The 18,587-nt window shown below is 38.6% G+C and overlaps 1 protein-coding gene across 1 annotated transcript in view; it reads left to right on the top strand.

Moving 5' to 3' along the window:
* The window catches only part of TNKS (tankyrase), a 145,271-nt gene that overhangs the window by 25,721 nt on the left and 100,963 nt on the right, over positions 1–18,587 (top strand). Inside the window, exon 3 of the mRNA XM_056489026.1 lies at positions 1,837–1,932. Within this exon, the coding sequence (XP_056345001.1) occupies positions 1,837–1,932 (96 nt within the window). The remainder of the gene's footprint in view (positions 1–1,836; positions 1,933–18,587) is intronic.

Genomic DNA, 18,587 nt, shown 5'->3' with positions numbered 1-18,587 from the left:
CGGTTAATTTAGGAAAAAAGGTTTTCTGGAAAGTGTGTTGCTGGTTAAAGTTTTTTTTTTTATTTTAAGATATATATGTGTGCATACATACACAGTATCAGTAATTAGTTTTGTTCTGAATTGGATTGTGTTTTTTCTGGAGAATTCTGTCTGTGAAGTATTTTTATACCCTTAGTTACAAAAACTGCAACTATTTCTTCTTCAGCTCAGCTGTATTTCAACAGATGTTGTTATGTGTTAGAGGTGAATAATTGGCTCTCACAGTTAAGAGATGAATATTGTGTTTGTGTTAAGAGAATCATTATTGATGTATGGTTATATTATTGCAGTTTGTTGTTTAGATGTCCTCTGTTCTCCCCATAGTTCCGTCCCCTCGTCCTCCCCCCCAGTTGTTGCCACCAGACAGTTTGGGTTGCCCTAGACATGTGGAGAGGGGTGTGTGCCCATGTGCCCCTGGCATGGGGCAGTTAGGAATGGGGAGGGCTTGTTACTAGGAGGCGTGGCATGGCAACACCTGACCTCCAGTCAAGTTGCAAGAAAGTAGTCTCCACCAATGGATGGGGAAGAAGAGTTGACTGGCAGACTTTAGGAGGGGTCAGGGTTGACTGATGCAACACCAGAGCTATAAAAGGCAAAGCAGCCATTTTATAGACCAACACATGGTAGCGAGTCATGTGGTCCAGCAGGCTGCCTTTTTCAGTCTTCCGTTGTATTTTGTTAAGGTTTACTAAACCTTTTAAAAATTTTAATGGTGAGCATCATTTCTCACATTATGAGAGCAACCATAAATGTCTGCTGGTTTTTATTACTCATCTCCTTGACCTTGAGTCTCTGTATACTGTTCTGTTATTCACACTTGTACAAAATAAGTGTGTTGCTCTGAATTTGTGATATGTTGTGCTTATTTTGCATGACATTTGGGGCTTTTTTGTCAGGCTTCTAATGTTGCCGTGAGCTTTGTTTTCCAGTTCTGTACAAAATGTCTTGTAGTTAAGAGGTGGTGATCTGTAATGTATTATGTTGTTTCTAATCAAAAAGGTTCACAGGTGAGATAGTGGGATTTTTTAAATGAACTTTTCTAGTTGGTAGTTTACTGTACCAATGCCTTCCTAGTCTTATGGTTCTGTATTGTATTCTAAGTGTTTTTATGTACTTGAACTTTCAGGTGTTTATAGGCTTAGTAGGGAAAAGAAATATCAGTGAGTATAACAGCCTCTGAGCATCCAGTCTGCAGGATACCAGGTTACAAATCTTACCCTATTTTTTGCACTTCTTGAAGGTGAGCTGATATGCCATGGTTAAGATTTCCTATGCAAGTGATGACCACTGAAAGGCTGGAGTACTCATGATTTATAGAGTCAGCTTGGGATATTCATCTGGCAGAGGAATGGGAGTGGTAACAAGAAGCAGGAGTGGTAGTAAAGGCAGAAGCAGTTTCCACAGCAGACTTCCCAGTGAGTCAGTAAATGAACAGTGTACCAGATAGCTGTCAGGAGGAACTCAAACCCGTCTATTGCAGGAGAGTCAGGGTTCATGTTTATCATGCGAAGTCATATGGTCTTTACTTATCTTAACTTGCCAACTTAGCCTTAGTCCGGAGAAGATCCTTTGCTGCAGTGCTTAACCAAAAAAAAAAAAAAAACAAACCAAAAAAACCCAAAACCAAACCCCAAAAGAAAACAAATCCAAAAAAAAAAAAAAAACCAGAAGGAAAAATAAAGAAAATTTAAAATTATGCAGTGTTTGTTTATGCCTTCACCATGCCGAGGAGATACTTAACAGTAAATAACCTGTGTGTACCTGAGGTAAGATACTGTTTCTGCTTTCCCTGCACAGTGCTGCTGCAGCACGGAGCGGATCCAAACATTCGGAACACCGATGGGAAATCTGCACTGGATCTGGCAGACCCTTCAGCAAAAGCTGTACTCACGGGTAAGATGCATACATCTCTAAGCAGCATAACCTGAGCTTATTTTGTGTGTATAAGTTCAGCATCAGAAGAGCCTTCTGCCTTTCCACATTTTCTGTTGTGTAAGAGCATTTTAAAATTGTCTTTTACCAGATTTCATGTTGATGTGATTGTTGTGCTAATTGTTGTGTTAATCTGCTGTGCTGCTATGGGTTTGCTTATTCTACTTATGCTAATGCTGTAATTTTCTGTTGTAATATAATTTGTTATTTACTATATTTCTCTGTTTTTTACTTTGTAATTGATACCAAACAGACAGATTGAACGGCATCCCCTAGCCCCTGAAAAAAGAAATAGGAAAAAAAAATCAAGTCAATTGTTTTAAGACCTTCACTGTTAGGCAAGCAAGGACGTTTGTGTAACTATAAAAGTACCTGTGATCTGAAAGACAGCCTGCTACCCGTTGCAGAGATTAATACTGATGTTAGATTTTTGCTGCAGATTCATCTGCTGCTCTTTCTTTCCTCTTCCTTGTTAGTCATTTTGGGTTGAACCCTTTCTCATCTACTAGTTTTTTTCTTTTTTAGGGGCTATTAGCTGCAAAACAATGTCTTGTGAAAATATCCTACAAATATAACTTTGTTTTTACAGACCTTTGTTTTTTTTTATAAATTAACTGTTTCAACATACCAGTGAGCATGAAAAGTATAATATGGTAGCCTGTCAAATTAGTATCAAGAAATACATGGTTTTCTGTGCTGATTTTGACATCTAAGAAATAATGTTTAAAACAAAGTAATATTGGATTTTAAAATATATGCAATTAGACTTATAGAAAGGAATTCAGCAGCTGAGGTTAATTTGAAGGAATAGCTGTTTTCCTTTTGCCTTTTTTCCCCTATTCTCTCTCTCTTTTTATTGACAGCTTAATTTATAGGTTATATGCTATGAAGCACGCCTATTCTTTCTTATGTTCAGAGCACACCAGATCCCCTCACTTTGTCAAGAACATTTCCTCATCTTCTTTCTTTGGTGCACTGAGTGCTATACATAATTATCTATGGTGCTGCAGTGATTTGAGAGTGCCTTTGGAACAGTGTACTTTAAATACATGTGTCTTTATACATGTACTTTAAATACATGTGATTTACTTTAATTACTCTGTGTCAAATTTAAACACAGTTCCTACAGTGTTAACACTGTCAGCTGTGCTAAGCAGGTTAATCTTGACTTTTGCTGTTAATGGGTACATTTGTACAGATGCTGAAGATTGACTCCTTGTTGTCCTCTCTATGTACCTCAGAAGTGTTAAAGGATATATGCCATTTAGTTGTGGGGAACTTGACATCCCTACAGTGTGGGGGTTACAAGCCCCAAGCTGCTCTTCAGGCTATGCAATTTCAGAGGGTGGTAAGATTAGCAAAGTCTGTGAACTCATGTCTGCTCCACTGATGGATTTGAAGCAGCCCTCTGAGAACATCCTGAAATACAGCCAGTGCCTATCTCTGGGCTTGCTCCAATGCATCACACACATCATCAGTGACTGAAGCTGTCTTCAGCCAGTGAATGTTACCAGGCTGTGGATGTAGACACACATATATGTGTCTAGTTGTTCATAAAAAGGCATCATTTTTGTATGTGTTAGTTCTTCCCAGTAAGAAAATCACCTTTTATCAGCTTTGTCCTCAAGGTGGCTCTTGGCTATGCAGGGCTCTGTGCTGTGTACCTGAGTTCCATGCTGTGCAAACAGGGCTGGACTCGGGCTGTAGCTGCCATGTGATGCACAATAACTGAAAAACTTAACACTGGAGATGTCATTTAAATGGAGGCTAGCTATTAAGAGGTGTATTTTTCTGAGTGTTGCCCTGTTTTACAGTATCTTTGTTAGGCTGCTGTTTCTCTTGCATTTTCCATATGTTGTTACCTTCAGGTCTTGCTTCATCCCTCTGGAAGAAGGAGGCTTAAGGGATTTCTTAGGTTCTGTCTTACTGAGGATAATCTACAGTAATGCTTTGCAATTAGGTGCATCAAAATTTAAAGGTATTACTGGATTAAGGATGAGTAGGATATATTAACTTAATTTTCAGTATTTAGTATTGAATGGTGGGATTTTAGGAATGCTCATATTTGTAAGTGGAGCACAGTCTGTAATTTGTTACTGTAATTTAAGCAGCATGCATGTCAAGGCTGCTCTCATTGTTATTTTTGATTCCTTTTTCTGTCTGTGTCTGTCATAGAATGTCCTGGTTGGAAGGGACCTTAAAGATCATCTAGTTCCATCGCCTCTGCTATGGACAGGAGGCACCTTTTGTTAAACCAGGTTGCTCAGAGCTCCGTCCAACCTGGCCTTAAATACTCCCAGGGATGGGGCATCCACAACTTCTCTGGGCAACCTGTTCCAGTTTCACAGTAAGGAATTTCATCTTAACATCCAACTTAAACCTACCCTCTTTCAGTTTCAATCCATTTCCCCTTGTCCTATCTCTACACTCTTTTGTAAGAAGTCTCTCACCGTCTTTCTTGTAGGCTCCCTTCAGTTACTGGAAGTCCACAATTAAGTCACCCCAAAGCCTTCTCTTTTCCAAGCTCAGCTGTTCCAGTTCTCTCTGCCTTTCCTCCTAGGAATCATGATAAACCATATGACCGTATAGACTTTTCCACATTGCTGCTGTATTGGTAGTTGAAGAACACGGATTCCTATTAAAACTTTTTTTGACCAAGTGTTTTCATAGGTTTGTTCGTCTGTGTTAATTGCTTTGTGAATGAACTGTGATTACAGTGTCCTTTTGACCTCCAACACAGCAAAAGTAAACAGAAAATTTGGTTGTCAGTTTGACAAAGAATTATGTATGTGTTTTAAAAGGGGAATTCCTGCTGCATAAAGTACATATCTGTTGTTCTGGCAGCAAATGCTGAATCCCCAATGACTTGTTGTTTTCTGTCTTCCAGTCTAGAAAAATGTATATTCTCCTTTTCACCTGGATTGCAGAAATGACATGTAATGCAGTAGCTTCTGGCATGACTTCCAGCCATTTTCCTGCAACATCCTCTTAAAATATGTTTTATAAGGATATATAATGCAGATGAAAGGCTAATATTTTGATGGAAATGGACTTTGAAAATGTCCTTGTAGAATAAAGAAAATTTTATAGAAATTGAACACCCAGTACCATCTTCTTTAAAAAAAAAAAGTTACATAATTGAGGAATCTGCTTTTTACTAACTGGAAAGCAGCCTATTTCCTCCTTTTGTAGGATAGGCAGCATTTGTGTGAAGCAAGCGCTTAATGTTTAAGAGGGTGAATATTTTGTTTCTTCTTAGTTACCATCCCAAACTGTTGCTGAATCATGTTGTCAGAAAAAAGTTCGTAATCCTCTTTTTCTCTAGGCTGAAGTGATACTACAGGCTTCAAAAATATACCACATCTAAGAACATCTAAAAGCTGTTAAACACACCAGATTAATATCCTAGTTTATTTTAGTTTAGTTTAATTGTGTCTTTGGCATGTGTGGTTTCTGAGATGGGGGACTTACATTTGTTGCCATACACAGCACTATGGCACTCCCATCCAAAATAGGGCCTTTGGGAGCTTTTGCATTGCTAGTTATATTATTAGTCTTCATTATTTTCTTACCCTGATTATCGCCTCTTGAAAGATTACCATCCTTTCATGTCTTCCCTGTACAGTACATGACAAGCCAACAATATTTTGAATGATTTATATAAATGATATTTTTGTTTGGGTTTTTTTCACACAGTGATGCTTTCTTGCCACTTATTCCCCATATTATCTGCTATTCAGAAATGCTTTATGTGGATAGTTGTTCCTTGTACTTAAGCAGTTTCCAAAGGAGCTGTTAGCAGGAGCTGAAAGCATTTTTGTTTGATAATATGCTTTTGGGTTTTTTTTGTTTTGTGGGGTTGGTTTTTGTTGGTTTCTAGGATTACTCCCTTGAAACAGATCAAAATGAAAAAAGTCTGAAAACTACTACATCTCTAGATTACAGGAAGATTTCTTAGGTATGAAATAATGTCTTGTTTGTTGAAGGAATAAATTTTCAAAGTTGAACTCTGATCTTTCTGCTTACAATGGAAATAATGTCTTTTACAAACAAAGTGCTTTAGGTCCTATTGAGCATTTCTCACTTGAGTTTTTTGGATGTGAAGGACAGCTTGATGAGTCAAAGTATAGCGGGTGATAAGGTTACTAGAAGTGCTAATGAAGATTCATGTTTTCATCTATTTGTCATGTCAACTTTTTAATTTAAGCAGGAAGCATAGTTTATATGTTGAAATATATTTGCACAATTCTTTTTGAAGTCAACTGCTATTCATGCATAATTTGTCTAGAAGGCAGAGAAAAATCTGGTATTTCACTACAATAAGTTTATTGAACTTAACAGAATGGAAAACAGATTTTAGGTACAACATAGTAATTTTAAAAATAGCAGTAAAAGAAGAAATTTTAGTTTGTCAATTTTGTTTTTCCTGTGGCACATTTACAGTTTGACTGTCTTAAATCCTAAACTATTTCCTTCTGGGTTCGTGTTATTTCCTTCCAGGTTCTCTTAGGATATTGAAGGCCTTCCAGATAGACAATAGTATTTCATTTTGGAAGGTACTAGCCTTTTCCGCCTTCTCATTAATTGATCTAGTGCATAAACAGTGTGTGCCAAATCAGATCATTTGGACAAGGTTTAGCTTCTGTCTTTACAAAACAGTATAATAAATGCCAGTACAAAAGGAAAAGTGATTTCATGGTAAGGAGGGCAGGTGCTGCTAGAATGGTTTGGGCCACTCATTTGTCTAGGTCATTGTCCTTTCTGACAGTAACACTGGATCTGCTGCGTTACAGAAAACAGCAAGAAATCCTGCAGTTGAGGAAAATCGTTGACATGCAGAAAATGTGTCACTGCCCGAGGTTTCTCCTTAGACCCAAGATCACCTCAGGAGGACATGCAGTGGTTTAAATCCTGTTTTTTCCCGAAGCCGCTGATGAGAGATTGCAGGAGACAGTTTTCAGAGGCTTCAAGGATTGTTTATTGTTTCTTGTCTCAGGAACTCTTTGCCTGGCTAACAGCGGTCTGCTCAGCCGGGCATCCAGGATGGAATCTGCCTGGTGAAGGCAGGGCTTATCTTATATAGTCTAAATTACGTGCTAAATGTTTATAACAATTTTCCAATACAATACAGTCTTGTTAAACGGTCCAGCTCTGACCCCATCCAATCTAAAAGTGCCAGCATGTCACCCAGCATGGATGACACAGAGAAGAAGGAGGAAGAGGAATCCACACCCCCAAATTCTCCATCTTGGCCATGTGTCCCTTATCACAAACATTCCCAAAAGTCTATTTATCTACGTTCTAACAATCTAATTTACACTTTACTAATTTTGGTGGCTTGTTTCCATTCCCTCTGTGTTGGTAATTTCCCCCAGGGGTTTGAATTCAGCGCCTGAGACACCAGGGTCTCACTCAGGGGTCTTTGAGGCCCTCGCCAGGGGGGTTTTGAGACCCCCAAGGAGGCCAGAGGACTACTCTGGACTCCCACAAAAATGTTCACCTTATTTCATACAAGCTGTTGATACACATCTCAAAGCAAGAGGTCTGAAGAGCCTTTTCTAGAACTTGTTTGAGGTTTGAGTGTATGTTTTTGTGATTGTTACTTGTTTACTATTCAGGTAGGTTTACTTTTCTTTTTACCGAGACCTAAGAGGAAGAAATAAGCCATATGCTCTAGTTCACTGGTATGAATGTCATGTGATGCTTTTACAAGTGCTTTGAAGTCCATGGTGATCTGTCACATTTACTTCCTGGAGCATTATGAGGAATATCAGCTTTCCTTTGGGAATGCTGGGGTTCTTGCTCTTCCAGTCTTTGGAAAGATACAGGAAAAAGGTACTTGTGGCACAGATCTGGAGCAAAAAGTCTACCATTTTGTGGTCCTCATCTGGAAGCTCTAGCTCTATGGATTTTAAATCTTGTCTTACGTTTTTTCAAGAGTGTTATAATGATGACTATCTTTCTATATTTATAAATGTATGGTTTTTAAAAAATCTCATTTAGTGTGTGGTCTTGTTCCCACTTTCCTCTTTGAAGAAAGTGCACACGTTGCTTAGCAAGCCAGGATTTAAATGTCATCTTCTCTCAGTTCTAGCATGGTCACATTTCAGTTTTGTTTCACGTTTCCTTTTTTTCTCATTGAGAGGAAAGTGGAAGAAACAGTTCTTTGTTCTTGTGCTGGTTATGCATTGTAGGCACCTGGAGAAAGAGCACACTCTTTCTCTATGAGCTTTAGACTTTCTCTATGAGGTTTAACTCTCTAAGAGGTTTTTCACTATGAAAACCTTTTCTGTGAATTGATAAGACCAACTAAAGGCTAGATTAGTTGTTGACAGCCTGAAAGACCAATTAGAGAAGTTGTTTCGCTCCGTGAATCACATTTTGAAGCAACTAAACCCCAGAAAAAAAGCCCTCCTTTATTTCCAGCCTCTCACAAGGTAACATTGACCTGGCGCGGCCCCCCCATGCAGCTCGCACTGGGCAGGGGCGGGTTTGGGAAGCTGCCGGGCGGGCCCGCATTCTCAACCAGGGGTCGCGATGGCCAGGGGGAGGAGAGGCCCGTTGCTAAGATCCTAGCTCCCCCTCCCAGCGTGGCCGTGGCTTGCCGGAGCCCTGCCGCCGACTCAGAGTAGCTGTAGGAAGGCGGAGCCCTCCCAGCTGCTGACGTAGCTTGGGGGGAGGCAGCTGGGCTTGGTTTCAGTGGAGCCCCTCCACACACTTGCTTGTTAGACTTTGCAGTTTGAGTCCAGCCCTCCGACCCCCCGCCCCAGCGCCGCCTGGGTGGCCTGAGATCCTAACAACAGCTCTAGCATGGCCTGGCCCAACCCCCTGCATCTTCGGTGTAAAATTTTAACTCTTCCAGTGCTCAAATGAAACTTGCAAACCTCCCATCCTTCCTTGACTAAGAGAAAAAAAAAGAAATACACCAAACGCAGTGAAGTAAAAGCCAAGTTTCCAGATTAAAAAAAAAAAAAAAAAAAAAAAAGAAAATGCCATAAAAGTTGGCTAAAAATCTTTTTGTAAGCTATAGAAGTAAACTATACTGCACTAAAAATTCCTATAAACCCTAAAAGACATGCAGGAGTTGAAGTGTTTAAAAAAAAAAATCCTTTGCCCTGAGGGAAAAGGGAGGCCTCTGTTCCTAAAAATAAACAGAAAAAAAAAAAGAAACAAAAAAACCTTTTGCTTTTAAACAGCTTACCCTTAAAAATAATACCCCATAAGTTTGGCATGGCCAACAAACACAGCTCTGGGAAGGCTGTGAAAATGAAAAAAGTTTCACGATTCGCAAATACCCAGGTGGTTGCTCTTCATAAAAAGTGAAGACATGGGAGAACTTCTTTTTTTCCTCATTGAAAAAATCCCTATAACCAAACACAAAAAAACCTCTTCTCCCTCAAGTAGACTGAATATTTAAGTGAAAAACCGACTAAAGTGTCTCTGTATATTGTTGTTAAGAAAGTGTAAGTGGGGGGGAGGAGGGAATGGTCTGAAAATCTTATTCTAAATTTATTATTATTTTCTTTGTGTTAATAATGCTTTTCTTTATACCCTTTTAAGTTTTAAACCTGCCTTATTTTTGCTCCTAATCCTATCTCACAAAAAAAACCCAAAAAAACCAAAAACTATATTAAAATTAATAAACTATATATAACTATAATAGTTATAGATGTTGTGTGGTACTTGGTGTGCACTTCTGCTGTATTTCTTCTTCAAGAAGAGCAGTGCTTGATCTTTAGAATGTGAGCATACAAAGTTTCACCTCAGTGAAAAAGAAGTTGTGCTTTGGTGGTACTGCTGGAATCCCCGATTCTCTTTCCAGCACTGAATTGTTATTTCAAGATAATGTATCTATTTGAGCACTGTGTGCTGGTATGGCATACAATTGACTAGTGGAGTCAATTTAATAGCTTTCATTTCTATTTTGTTGTTCCAGGTTTTATTCAGGCAAAGTTAGTTTTTCATTACCTGTCTGATTGCAGAAGAGCTAAATGGGAGCCTCTAAAGCAATTCCAAATTCTGAAGTTTATGATTTATATTATGCATGCAGTGTTTATTGCTTTGTCAGTACTTTGTTTTGTTGCTCATTCCCTTGGTTTCTTTTAGGTCCTTCTAGCTTCTGCTGTTTTTTCTCTGGTAATTAAATAATTTAAATATTTCCTTCAATGTAGGTTATTTAACTGTCCTGGTTTGAAGAACGGGTATTTGCTAATAAAAGCAGAAGCTTCTCTTTGAAATGGAGAATGTAAACACCCTCCCTCCCAATTATTATAATTTTGAAATTAAGGGGGCTCTCAGGCCGAGATACGGGAATTAGGAATAACAGTTCTTTACTAGGAAAATTAAAATAGAAATACAATACTACAAAGAACCATCCCAAAAACACTGACAGAGTCAGAATACAACCTTGACACCCTGTCAGTCAGGGTGTTGGCAGCAGTCCCATTAAATGGTGGCTGCAGTCCTCCTACAGTGGCAGGTGTGGTTCAGTTAAAGCAGTGCTTCTGTAGAAGGTGCAGTTTTCCCCTGAAGGTCCAGGGATGATGTGGAAAAGTTCGGCTTTTCCTCTGGAATCCAGTGGAAAGAAGGTAACTTGCTGTCCAAAATTTCAGTTTTTTATCTTGGTAGGAAAGGCTTGGCTCCTCCCCTGGGTGGAGCATCTCCCAATGGGATGATGTAATTTTATCAGTCATACAATAGGACTTAATGGGCTATCAGCAGATGATATTTTCCTGGAGGGAGGATGGGTTGTGGAAAAGATAAAGATGATTTCCCCATCTTGTCTTAAAGATGGCCCATTAGCAGATGGTATGTGCCACAGAGATAGGAATCACTACCCCTCCTGGCTTCAACAGATGGTGATAGAATACACATTTCTGGCTACATCAACCCAACACATTAACACAAGTTTCAGTGTATTTTATTCTGAAGGAAACAAGTTATTCCAGCTTTTAAGTGTCTGAGGTATTTTGTTTCTGACTCCATGACTGCATAATTTCTTTAATCTCTTATTGAGGGACTTGTGCAAAGATTTATGTGAGCTGGTGTATATGTTCTGCTGCCTGAAGTCCGTTTCCATGCCTTAATGTGCTTAGATTTCTTTTCCTATCGTAACTTCAACTCTGGATGCTCATTTCATAGGGTTTAATTTTAGGATACTAAGACCTTCTCTCTTTCCTCCTGCTCCATATTTTAGAGTTAAGTGCTATAATCCTCATATTTTGTTTAAGCTTAGGTGTGTATCTTGAAGTGGCTTCTTTGGAATGTGGCTGTCAGCCTAGATCAGGCAATTTTTCATTCTTTGTAACCTCAATTTAGGCAAGGAGTTAAAAGTCTGTAGTGTAGGTAGTCAAGTAAGAAGACGCACTGTGGAATCTAGGATTGGTGCTTTTATGAAAAGCATAGATTTGATTTACACCATTCTCTTGGCAAGGATTTTCACTGTTTTTTCCTTTTTACTGTTATAATGGTTAAGTAGTATTTACTCTTCAAATGGAATCAAACTCTTTAAGTAGCCAAAGGAGCAAATTATCTTTTCAAAGTTTTCACAGCACACCTAAATCATGTTTTTTGGTTTTCTGTTTCTCAGTTTTGCTGTTATATAGAGTTGTGGATGCTTTGAAAGCTTTCAGAAACTTAATGTACACCAATTTATTTAGCCTGAAATTTTATATTGTCAGACTAAAAAAAGCATTTTTTCCCAGGGTTTGTTGTTACTCATATGGTCACAATAACAAGTAAGATCTCTGTAGCTTGTAAGTAAAGAATACAAAATATATTTTTAATGGTGCCCTAGGAAAAATAATTGCAGAAATGTATAAGAAGCCTTTCTGTTTCTATAGTGCATCAGAGCACTCATCTTCTTTTTGTTGCTCTGCCTTGAGCACTGACCTATCTTATACTTTACTGATTATTTTTTCTTCTCTAAATGTTGATTAGGTAATTTAGTTCGTTGTTAAGTCTAGACTTAGTTGTTGTTGGATTTTTTTTAATATTCTATTTTGTACATTTCTGATTCTCAGAGCAATTTCTGCCAATGTTAAAACCAAATACAAAAAACTCCCATTGCTTTTGTATCTTGTACTGCAGCTTCTAGAGCAGTCTTTGATACTTGTTTTCTTCTTTTAAGTACTGAAAACAATGAGCCAGTCACAGCTGAAATCTGTGGAGTATGTGAATTCATGGACAAAGCATTTAAGATTATATTTTCCCAGATTTAACAGAGGAATCTAAAAGAATGTTAGTATCTCGTAAGGAAAATATACTGACTAGAAAGTAGGAATGGCAGATAATCTTAATTTTACCTTTTTATGCATGTGTTAGGACACAACCTGCTTATGAGACTGCTTACTGCTCCCCACTGCCTCATTCAACAGGATGAATGACTGTGGTCTGGGAAGGAATCAAGACTGCACAGTGTGGCTGTGCTGAGCACTCTTTCTCTACAGAGCTGCTGCACCAAATTTGTTGTGGTGGGCATGTTCTTGCCACCTGAGAAGTGCTCCTGCTATGATGGGTAGTGAGCATGGGATGCAATTCAAGTTCTCTGCGGCATAGCACAACTTGTTGGGTCAGAAGCTTTGTGTCCCCCTTAACTTTACTACACGTATGCTTGATGTAATTTTAGTTCAAGTGTAGGACTTTGCCAAGGAGTTAATACTCTTGAAATTTAAAAGGTCTTGAAAATTCTCTTTTAGAACAGACAATTTATACTTAAGACTGTAACAGCACTGTGTGGGTTTGTTTGAAATCTTTGCAACTTCCATGCCCCAGGTTTTGTGTTGCTCTTTTGCTGGACTTGAGGCATACCCTGTGTGTTTGTCTTGGATATCCCATTTCACCTTAGGATGCTCTGTCATAAACTAATTGGTGGTGTGCACTGAATTCTGCTGCTAAATTGCTCCTTCCAGCAGTTTCTATGTGGTTTCCCTTTTATAAATAAAGCAGGCATCCTGCAGATAAGATTAATTTGTGTGATGATACTGAATGCAGAGAGTCAGTCAGGGATCATGTGAAAGTGGTATGGTCATTGTGGAATGCACATACACGCAGATAGAGTTTAGCATGCATGGAAGGTCAACCAGATATTGGAGGGGAGTGTGTTTTAATATAAATAGACTTCTATAGGATCACATTTTTTATACCTTCCCCATCACTCTACTTTATTCCTGTCCCTTATTTGTGGAGGTATCTACTCACTTTTCCCTGGATCTCCGTAATCCTAACTGTAGTCTTCAACAGTTTAGACATAAGGACTTGTATTTATTGGGTTGGACATCCTAAGCATTTCTTCTAAGTTTGAAATGTGGCAGAATTCTTGGGTCATCCAAGTCTCTCGTCTAAAAGACTTAGACATTAATGTTTCTTCTCAAATCTATATTGTATTCAAATGGATAAAGCATTATATATGAGCTCTGTGGACAGCACAAACACTGCCTTACAGATGTGGTGAATTTATAATTTTAAAAAAACTAGATTGAGATAAGCAAGAATTTCAGCCTTGCTTGCAGAATTACGATTGGGAACTTATGTTAGATCATAGTTGTTAAGTAACCTTTAGTTTCCTAGCAGCTATCACAAATGCTACCAGCTCTGTCTACAATTGTAAAAAGTAATTTGTTGAGTGAAGCTTGTTTTGATTTTATGTGGTGCTGTGCTTAGACCACCTACCTTGAAGTCTTTCAAAATTAATTGACACAGAGGACTTTTGTAATTGTAGAAATATGTAATGTAATGGAATTGACCTGACTTATTTGATGAGGTGATCTGATTCAGTAGGCTCAGATGCAGTTTACATTTCATAGGTTAGATCTTTCTTTGATATACAAAACTTTCCAGAGATGAAGGAGGTATGAGAAACTTAGTGTCATGTTACTTATACTTACACTTTCTCACAGGCCAAACACCACAGGTCAGATGTGCATCTTTTGTGCCATAACACAAGCCCAGTGTCCAAACACTTGAAGCCATCCATGCAACTTGTTCTGTTAAAGAGGCTGTACTGGGAGGAGAGAAGGGAAGGGGGAGGAAGGTAATCTAGAGCAAATGGCTGTGTTGTGTTCCTTATTGGACCGGTTGAAGAGAATAGTTGGAACCTGTATGTCCTGGTTTTATTCGGGTTTACCAGTTCTAATATATTCAATTTCTTTTAGAGATAGGATTTAGGAGCAAAGACAAGGCAGGCCTAAAACTTAAAAGGGTGTATAGAAGGAATTTATTAATAACACAGAAAAAATAATAAATTTGGAATAAGATTTCCAGACCATTCCCTCCCCTACCCCCCTTTCTATATTTCTTAACCACAACATATAGAGAACACTTCAGTCAGTTTTCCACTTAAATAATCATTTCAGTTCACTCTAGAGAGAAAAGTTCCTTTTTTGGTTTAGGCATAGGGGTTGTCTTCACTTTCACAATTCGCATCCACCCGGGGAAAATCTGCACATTGTGAACTTCCTCCCATCTTCACGGTCTTTCCAGAGCTGTGTTATGGGTTACGTTACACACATGGCGTATTACTTTTAAGGGCAAGCTGTTCAAAGACAAAAATTCTTTTCATCACTTTTTCCATCAAATGTCTATGTCCATCTTTCCAGTCTCTAGAACAGAGAGCAGAGGATCTTTTTCCTTAAGCAGTTCAACCCCCCCAAGTAGTTTTCCACAGTTTAAAGGAATTTCAGTGTAGTCCAGTCCCCCCATAGCTCACAAAAATGTTTTTTTCAGCCAACTTATTTGTGGTGTCTGTTCAATCTCTTCCCATCTGGAAGCTTAGCTCTCACTCCACTGACTTCAGTATACTCTCTGCTTTATTCCTCTCATTCAGGGGAGCTCAGGAGATCTGCAGTCTTATCCTGGCATTAGAAGGGTTAAAATTGCACCCAGAAGGTGAAGGAGCTGGGCCAGGCCATGCTGGAAAATGTGCCAGGTGCCAGGGCTTTTCGGGCTGCGTGGGCTGTGTGGAGGAGGCTGGATGAAACTGCTAAGTCCGGCAAGCAAATGCGGGAGGGAGGCCCGGCTGGAACAGAGCCCAGCTGCACTTCCCCAAGCTGCATGGGCGGCTGGGGGCTTCTCCTCCCCCTGGCCTCTTCTAAGATGGGCCCCGGCTGAGATGTGGCCGCTGGCGGGGAACCAGGACCCCAGCAAAGGTCTCTCTTTCCCCTGGCCATCAGGTCCCCCAGCCGAAAACAGGAGGAGGGGGAGCCTCGGTGGCCCCCCCAACCCTGTCCAGCCAGGCTGCATGGGGAGGGGGCAGGTTGTTACCTGCTTTCCCAAGGGAAGTGAAAAGAGACAGATTAACTTTACCCGTGTAATTTATGAAAGTGAAATAATTTTTTAATTGGTTATAGGGGCTGTCAACCACCATATCAGCCCTCCGTCTGGTCCCTGCAGCTCACAGAGAAAACAGCCCTCCTGTGTTTTGTGCCCCATGCTGCTCCTCTCAGGCGACCCTCCACAATGCAAAACCAGCACACTGTAAGAGACTGTTTTCTTTCTAGAAATATTCCAGATAGCCCTCTACAGTTGATTGTGGCATCATATGGAGTGTTAATGTGGAGTCTTGATACATGTGTTTCTACTTAGTGTCCCACTTAGAAGACTGAAATAGAACTGCATTTCTTCTGTTGTATTTTAAATATGCTTTTAACTCAGAAGAGAGTTTATACTGTTTTATACTGGGGCTGTAGTGTATGTGAGTGTTCTAATTCTCATGTGCATACACATATGTGTGTGTGTGTGTTTATATTATCAACAAAAATGACAGTATCATTTTTATGTAGTTGAAGTCACAAGTGTTGTTTTTCATTGGTGCATGAAGAGGTTTCCAGAAATACACTTCTCTCTGAATGGATGTGTTAGTATTACAAATTTATGAATAAATTAAGACGTTTCTGTTAAATTAAGGAGCTGTTTCACTGACTGATTCATTCAAGCTATCACAAACAACATACATATTGACTACTAAGTGTGAAATCACAGGGTTTGGAGTCTGGTGAACTTTGGTTTGTTTTATCTTCCCCTTTTGCAGGGGTGAAAGAAAAAGCAGTCTTGTTGGCTGAGTATATAAAAAAATACAAATTGTTTAATTAATTGTTAAAATTATTTGTCAAATAAAAATAATCTCCATCTTACCTACATTTAGAACAGAATGTAGCTTAAAAATGCTAAAATCTGAACAAACCAAAGAGTATTTATATCCTCCTAGGAGCCTGCAATAAGAAAGGAAAAAACCCTACTTCTGTAGTGTTTGTGTGATTTCCTAATTTATCACTGAAAGGGAAGAAGATGCTGTGGTAGATAGTGCTGATGCATGAACTTGGGCTTTAAAGAATACAATATATTTTATGTTGTATAGGTAGTATTAAGAAGAAATCTTAAAAAAAACTCTTCAAGTAAATGGATGTTTCAGTTTAATTTGTGTGGTGCCAATATGTGCTTCTGTAACTGAAGAACATGGAAAAATTCGTCTAAGAAAATTGGATGGAACTGGTTTTGAAATCTTCAAGTACTTTCATTTGTTGAAAGTGTCAGGCTCAATATAAGATTTATTAGCTTTATTTCATGCTTTCTAATATTCATTGTGATCATTAAATAACAATCAAGGCTCTTTCTGTGTGATGAGAGATCACTTGTTATACTTAAATTTTTACTGGGAAGAATAAGTATTAGTATTTAAATGGAAGTTGCTTATTTCTTCTTGCATATCCTTAGGTCTCAATCCTGCCAGATGCTGAGCCACTCTAGCTATGATCCAAGAAAGATCTAGGCTTAAGCTGGGGTTTATTCAGACATTTAAATGTCGCATACTGAAACAGGGCCACGATGCTCACTGTATTGGGAAGGAAGACTGAGACCATTCCAATGAAGGTCTCAGTGGGTGCTGTTCTCCTCAGGGGTAGAATGGGTGACATGAAGGCATTGGCTGTAGTCCATATCTTGTGAATAGACAAAGCCTTGGTCCAGATTTTATAAAATGCAGCAAGTTGCTTGTAAAAGGCTTTTTTTTTTTCTGCATGCAATTATTTAGAAGTATGATATGTGGGTATAAAGGAATAAAGCAGGTCAAAGCCATACTTCCCATCAGAATGAGCATGCAGACCCATTATTTTGCATTTTCTGTTTTTACTGTCTTCATGAACAAAGAAACGTGGTGGGTTTTTTTCTTTAAAAGTTGGATTTCTGAGCTGTAGAGAGTGTGGTTGAGATTTTAACTAACTTTTGAGCATTATGCATGATGGTTGTTTATTAAAGTGTTGTGTTAAGGTATGAGAAGGCAGAATTTGCCCTTCAAACCATGTGTGTTGATATGAGTCAGCTTCTTTTTAGTGTCTGTCTAACATTCCCGTTTAGGTGCAAGATGTTTGGCTTGGTGCTGCCCGTGGAAATGGGGACTCACATGTCAAATCCTAGGATTAACATAGGATCTCTTTCCCCTCTAGCTTTCTCCTCCAGCCAGAGGACGTACCACAAGCCTTGAAAATCTTCCTATGTTTATTTTTCCTCACTCCAAGCTGCACAAGAGGGACATAGAACAATAGCCTTTTTTCTCACCGTATCTTTGGTCTTGTTTTCTAGATATGAACACTGATGCTTTGTCTTTCTGAAGTTCAAGAGTTCTTTTTTAAAAATGTATTCTTTATCTCATTACTAGAGTTGTTATATCTAGGTGGTGGTGGATGAGATTTTTTCTCATATTTACTGTTCATCCTTGCCTACTTGATGAGGCTAATTGCTGCTTTTTTTTGGTTTTGTTTTTTGTTAGTTTGTTTTTTGTGGAGTTTTTTTATTTTTATTTTGTTTGTTTGTTTGTTTGTTTTGTTTTGTTTTTACTGTTTTTCCAAGGGTAGGGAATGATTTTACTTTGTAGAAGGTCTATTGTCAGTCTCTTGTGGCTGTATGATGAGGATTCTTTCTGAGCTATAGGAGTTTTCTCTGAAATTAGACTGAATTTGCCATTTATATGTGGCTTCTATCAGACTTGCATGAAGGTTCAGAGTTTGTAATACAGCAAAAATTACCTTCGTATCAAGCTTTATGCTGAACCTCTTTGTAATATCTTTGAGGTGATTTTGAAAAGCTTGACCTCACTGGGAAGTAAGAAGTCATTGTGTTTTTGAAAATGCAGCAGTTGTGGTCTTTCTTTATTTTTACATCTCCCATACATGAAAGACAAACTCTGGCAAAAAAGACTGTTTTTCATGTCTCACGAGCCTGTTTGTTTCCAGAGTGCTTTAGAGACATTTCAAAATTGCATTTTTTGTGATTGGTACCCAATTTAGTTGCATTTAATCATATGCTTCATAATTCCCTCCTGTAGTGCAATGCAGCTGTTCTTATGCTTAAAAGAACTTTGTGATTAGATGTCTTGCTTGCTTGGTAGCATTGAACCGTTTCTAATTTTAATGTAATAGTTAATCTATTGTCTGTCTTGCACAAATACACAAAATTTTGAATTGGTACCATGTTATTAATGGAAAATTTTCATGCATCTAGCAAGCTATATTGTAAGTTGAGCAAAACTCTTTCGTTTTGGAAATGCATTGATAAATCATACTCTTACGTTACAACATTTACAGAACTAGAATTAGAAAACAGTAGACCATGAAGTATGTGCGACA

The sequence above is a fragment of the Oenanthe melanoleuca genome, chromosome 4 (genome assembly GCF_029582105.1).
Source record: "Oenanthe melanoleuca isolate GR-GAL-2019-014 chromosome 4, OMel1.0, whole genome shotgun sequence".
NCBI lineage: Eukaryota > Metazoa > Chordata > Aves > Passeriformes > Muscicapidae > Oenanthe > Oenanthe melanoleuca.
This window is presented reverse-complemented; position numbering and strand designations above follow the sequence as displayed.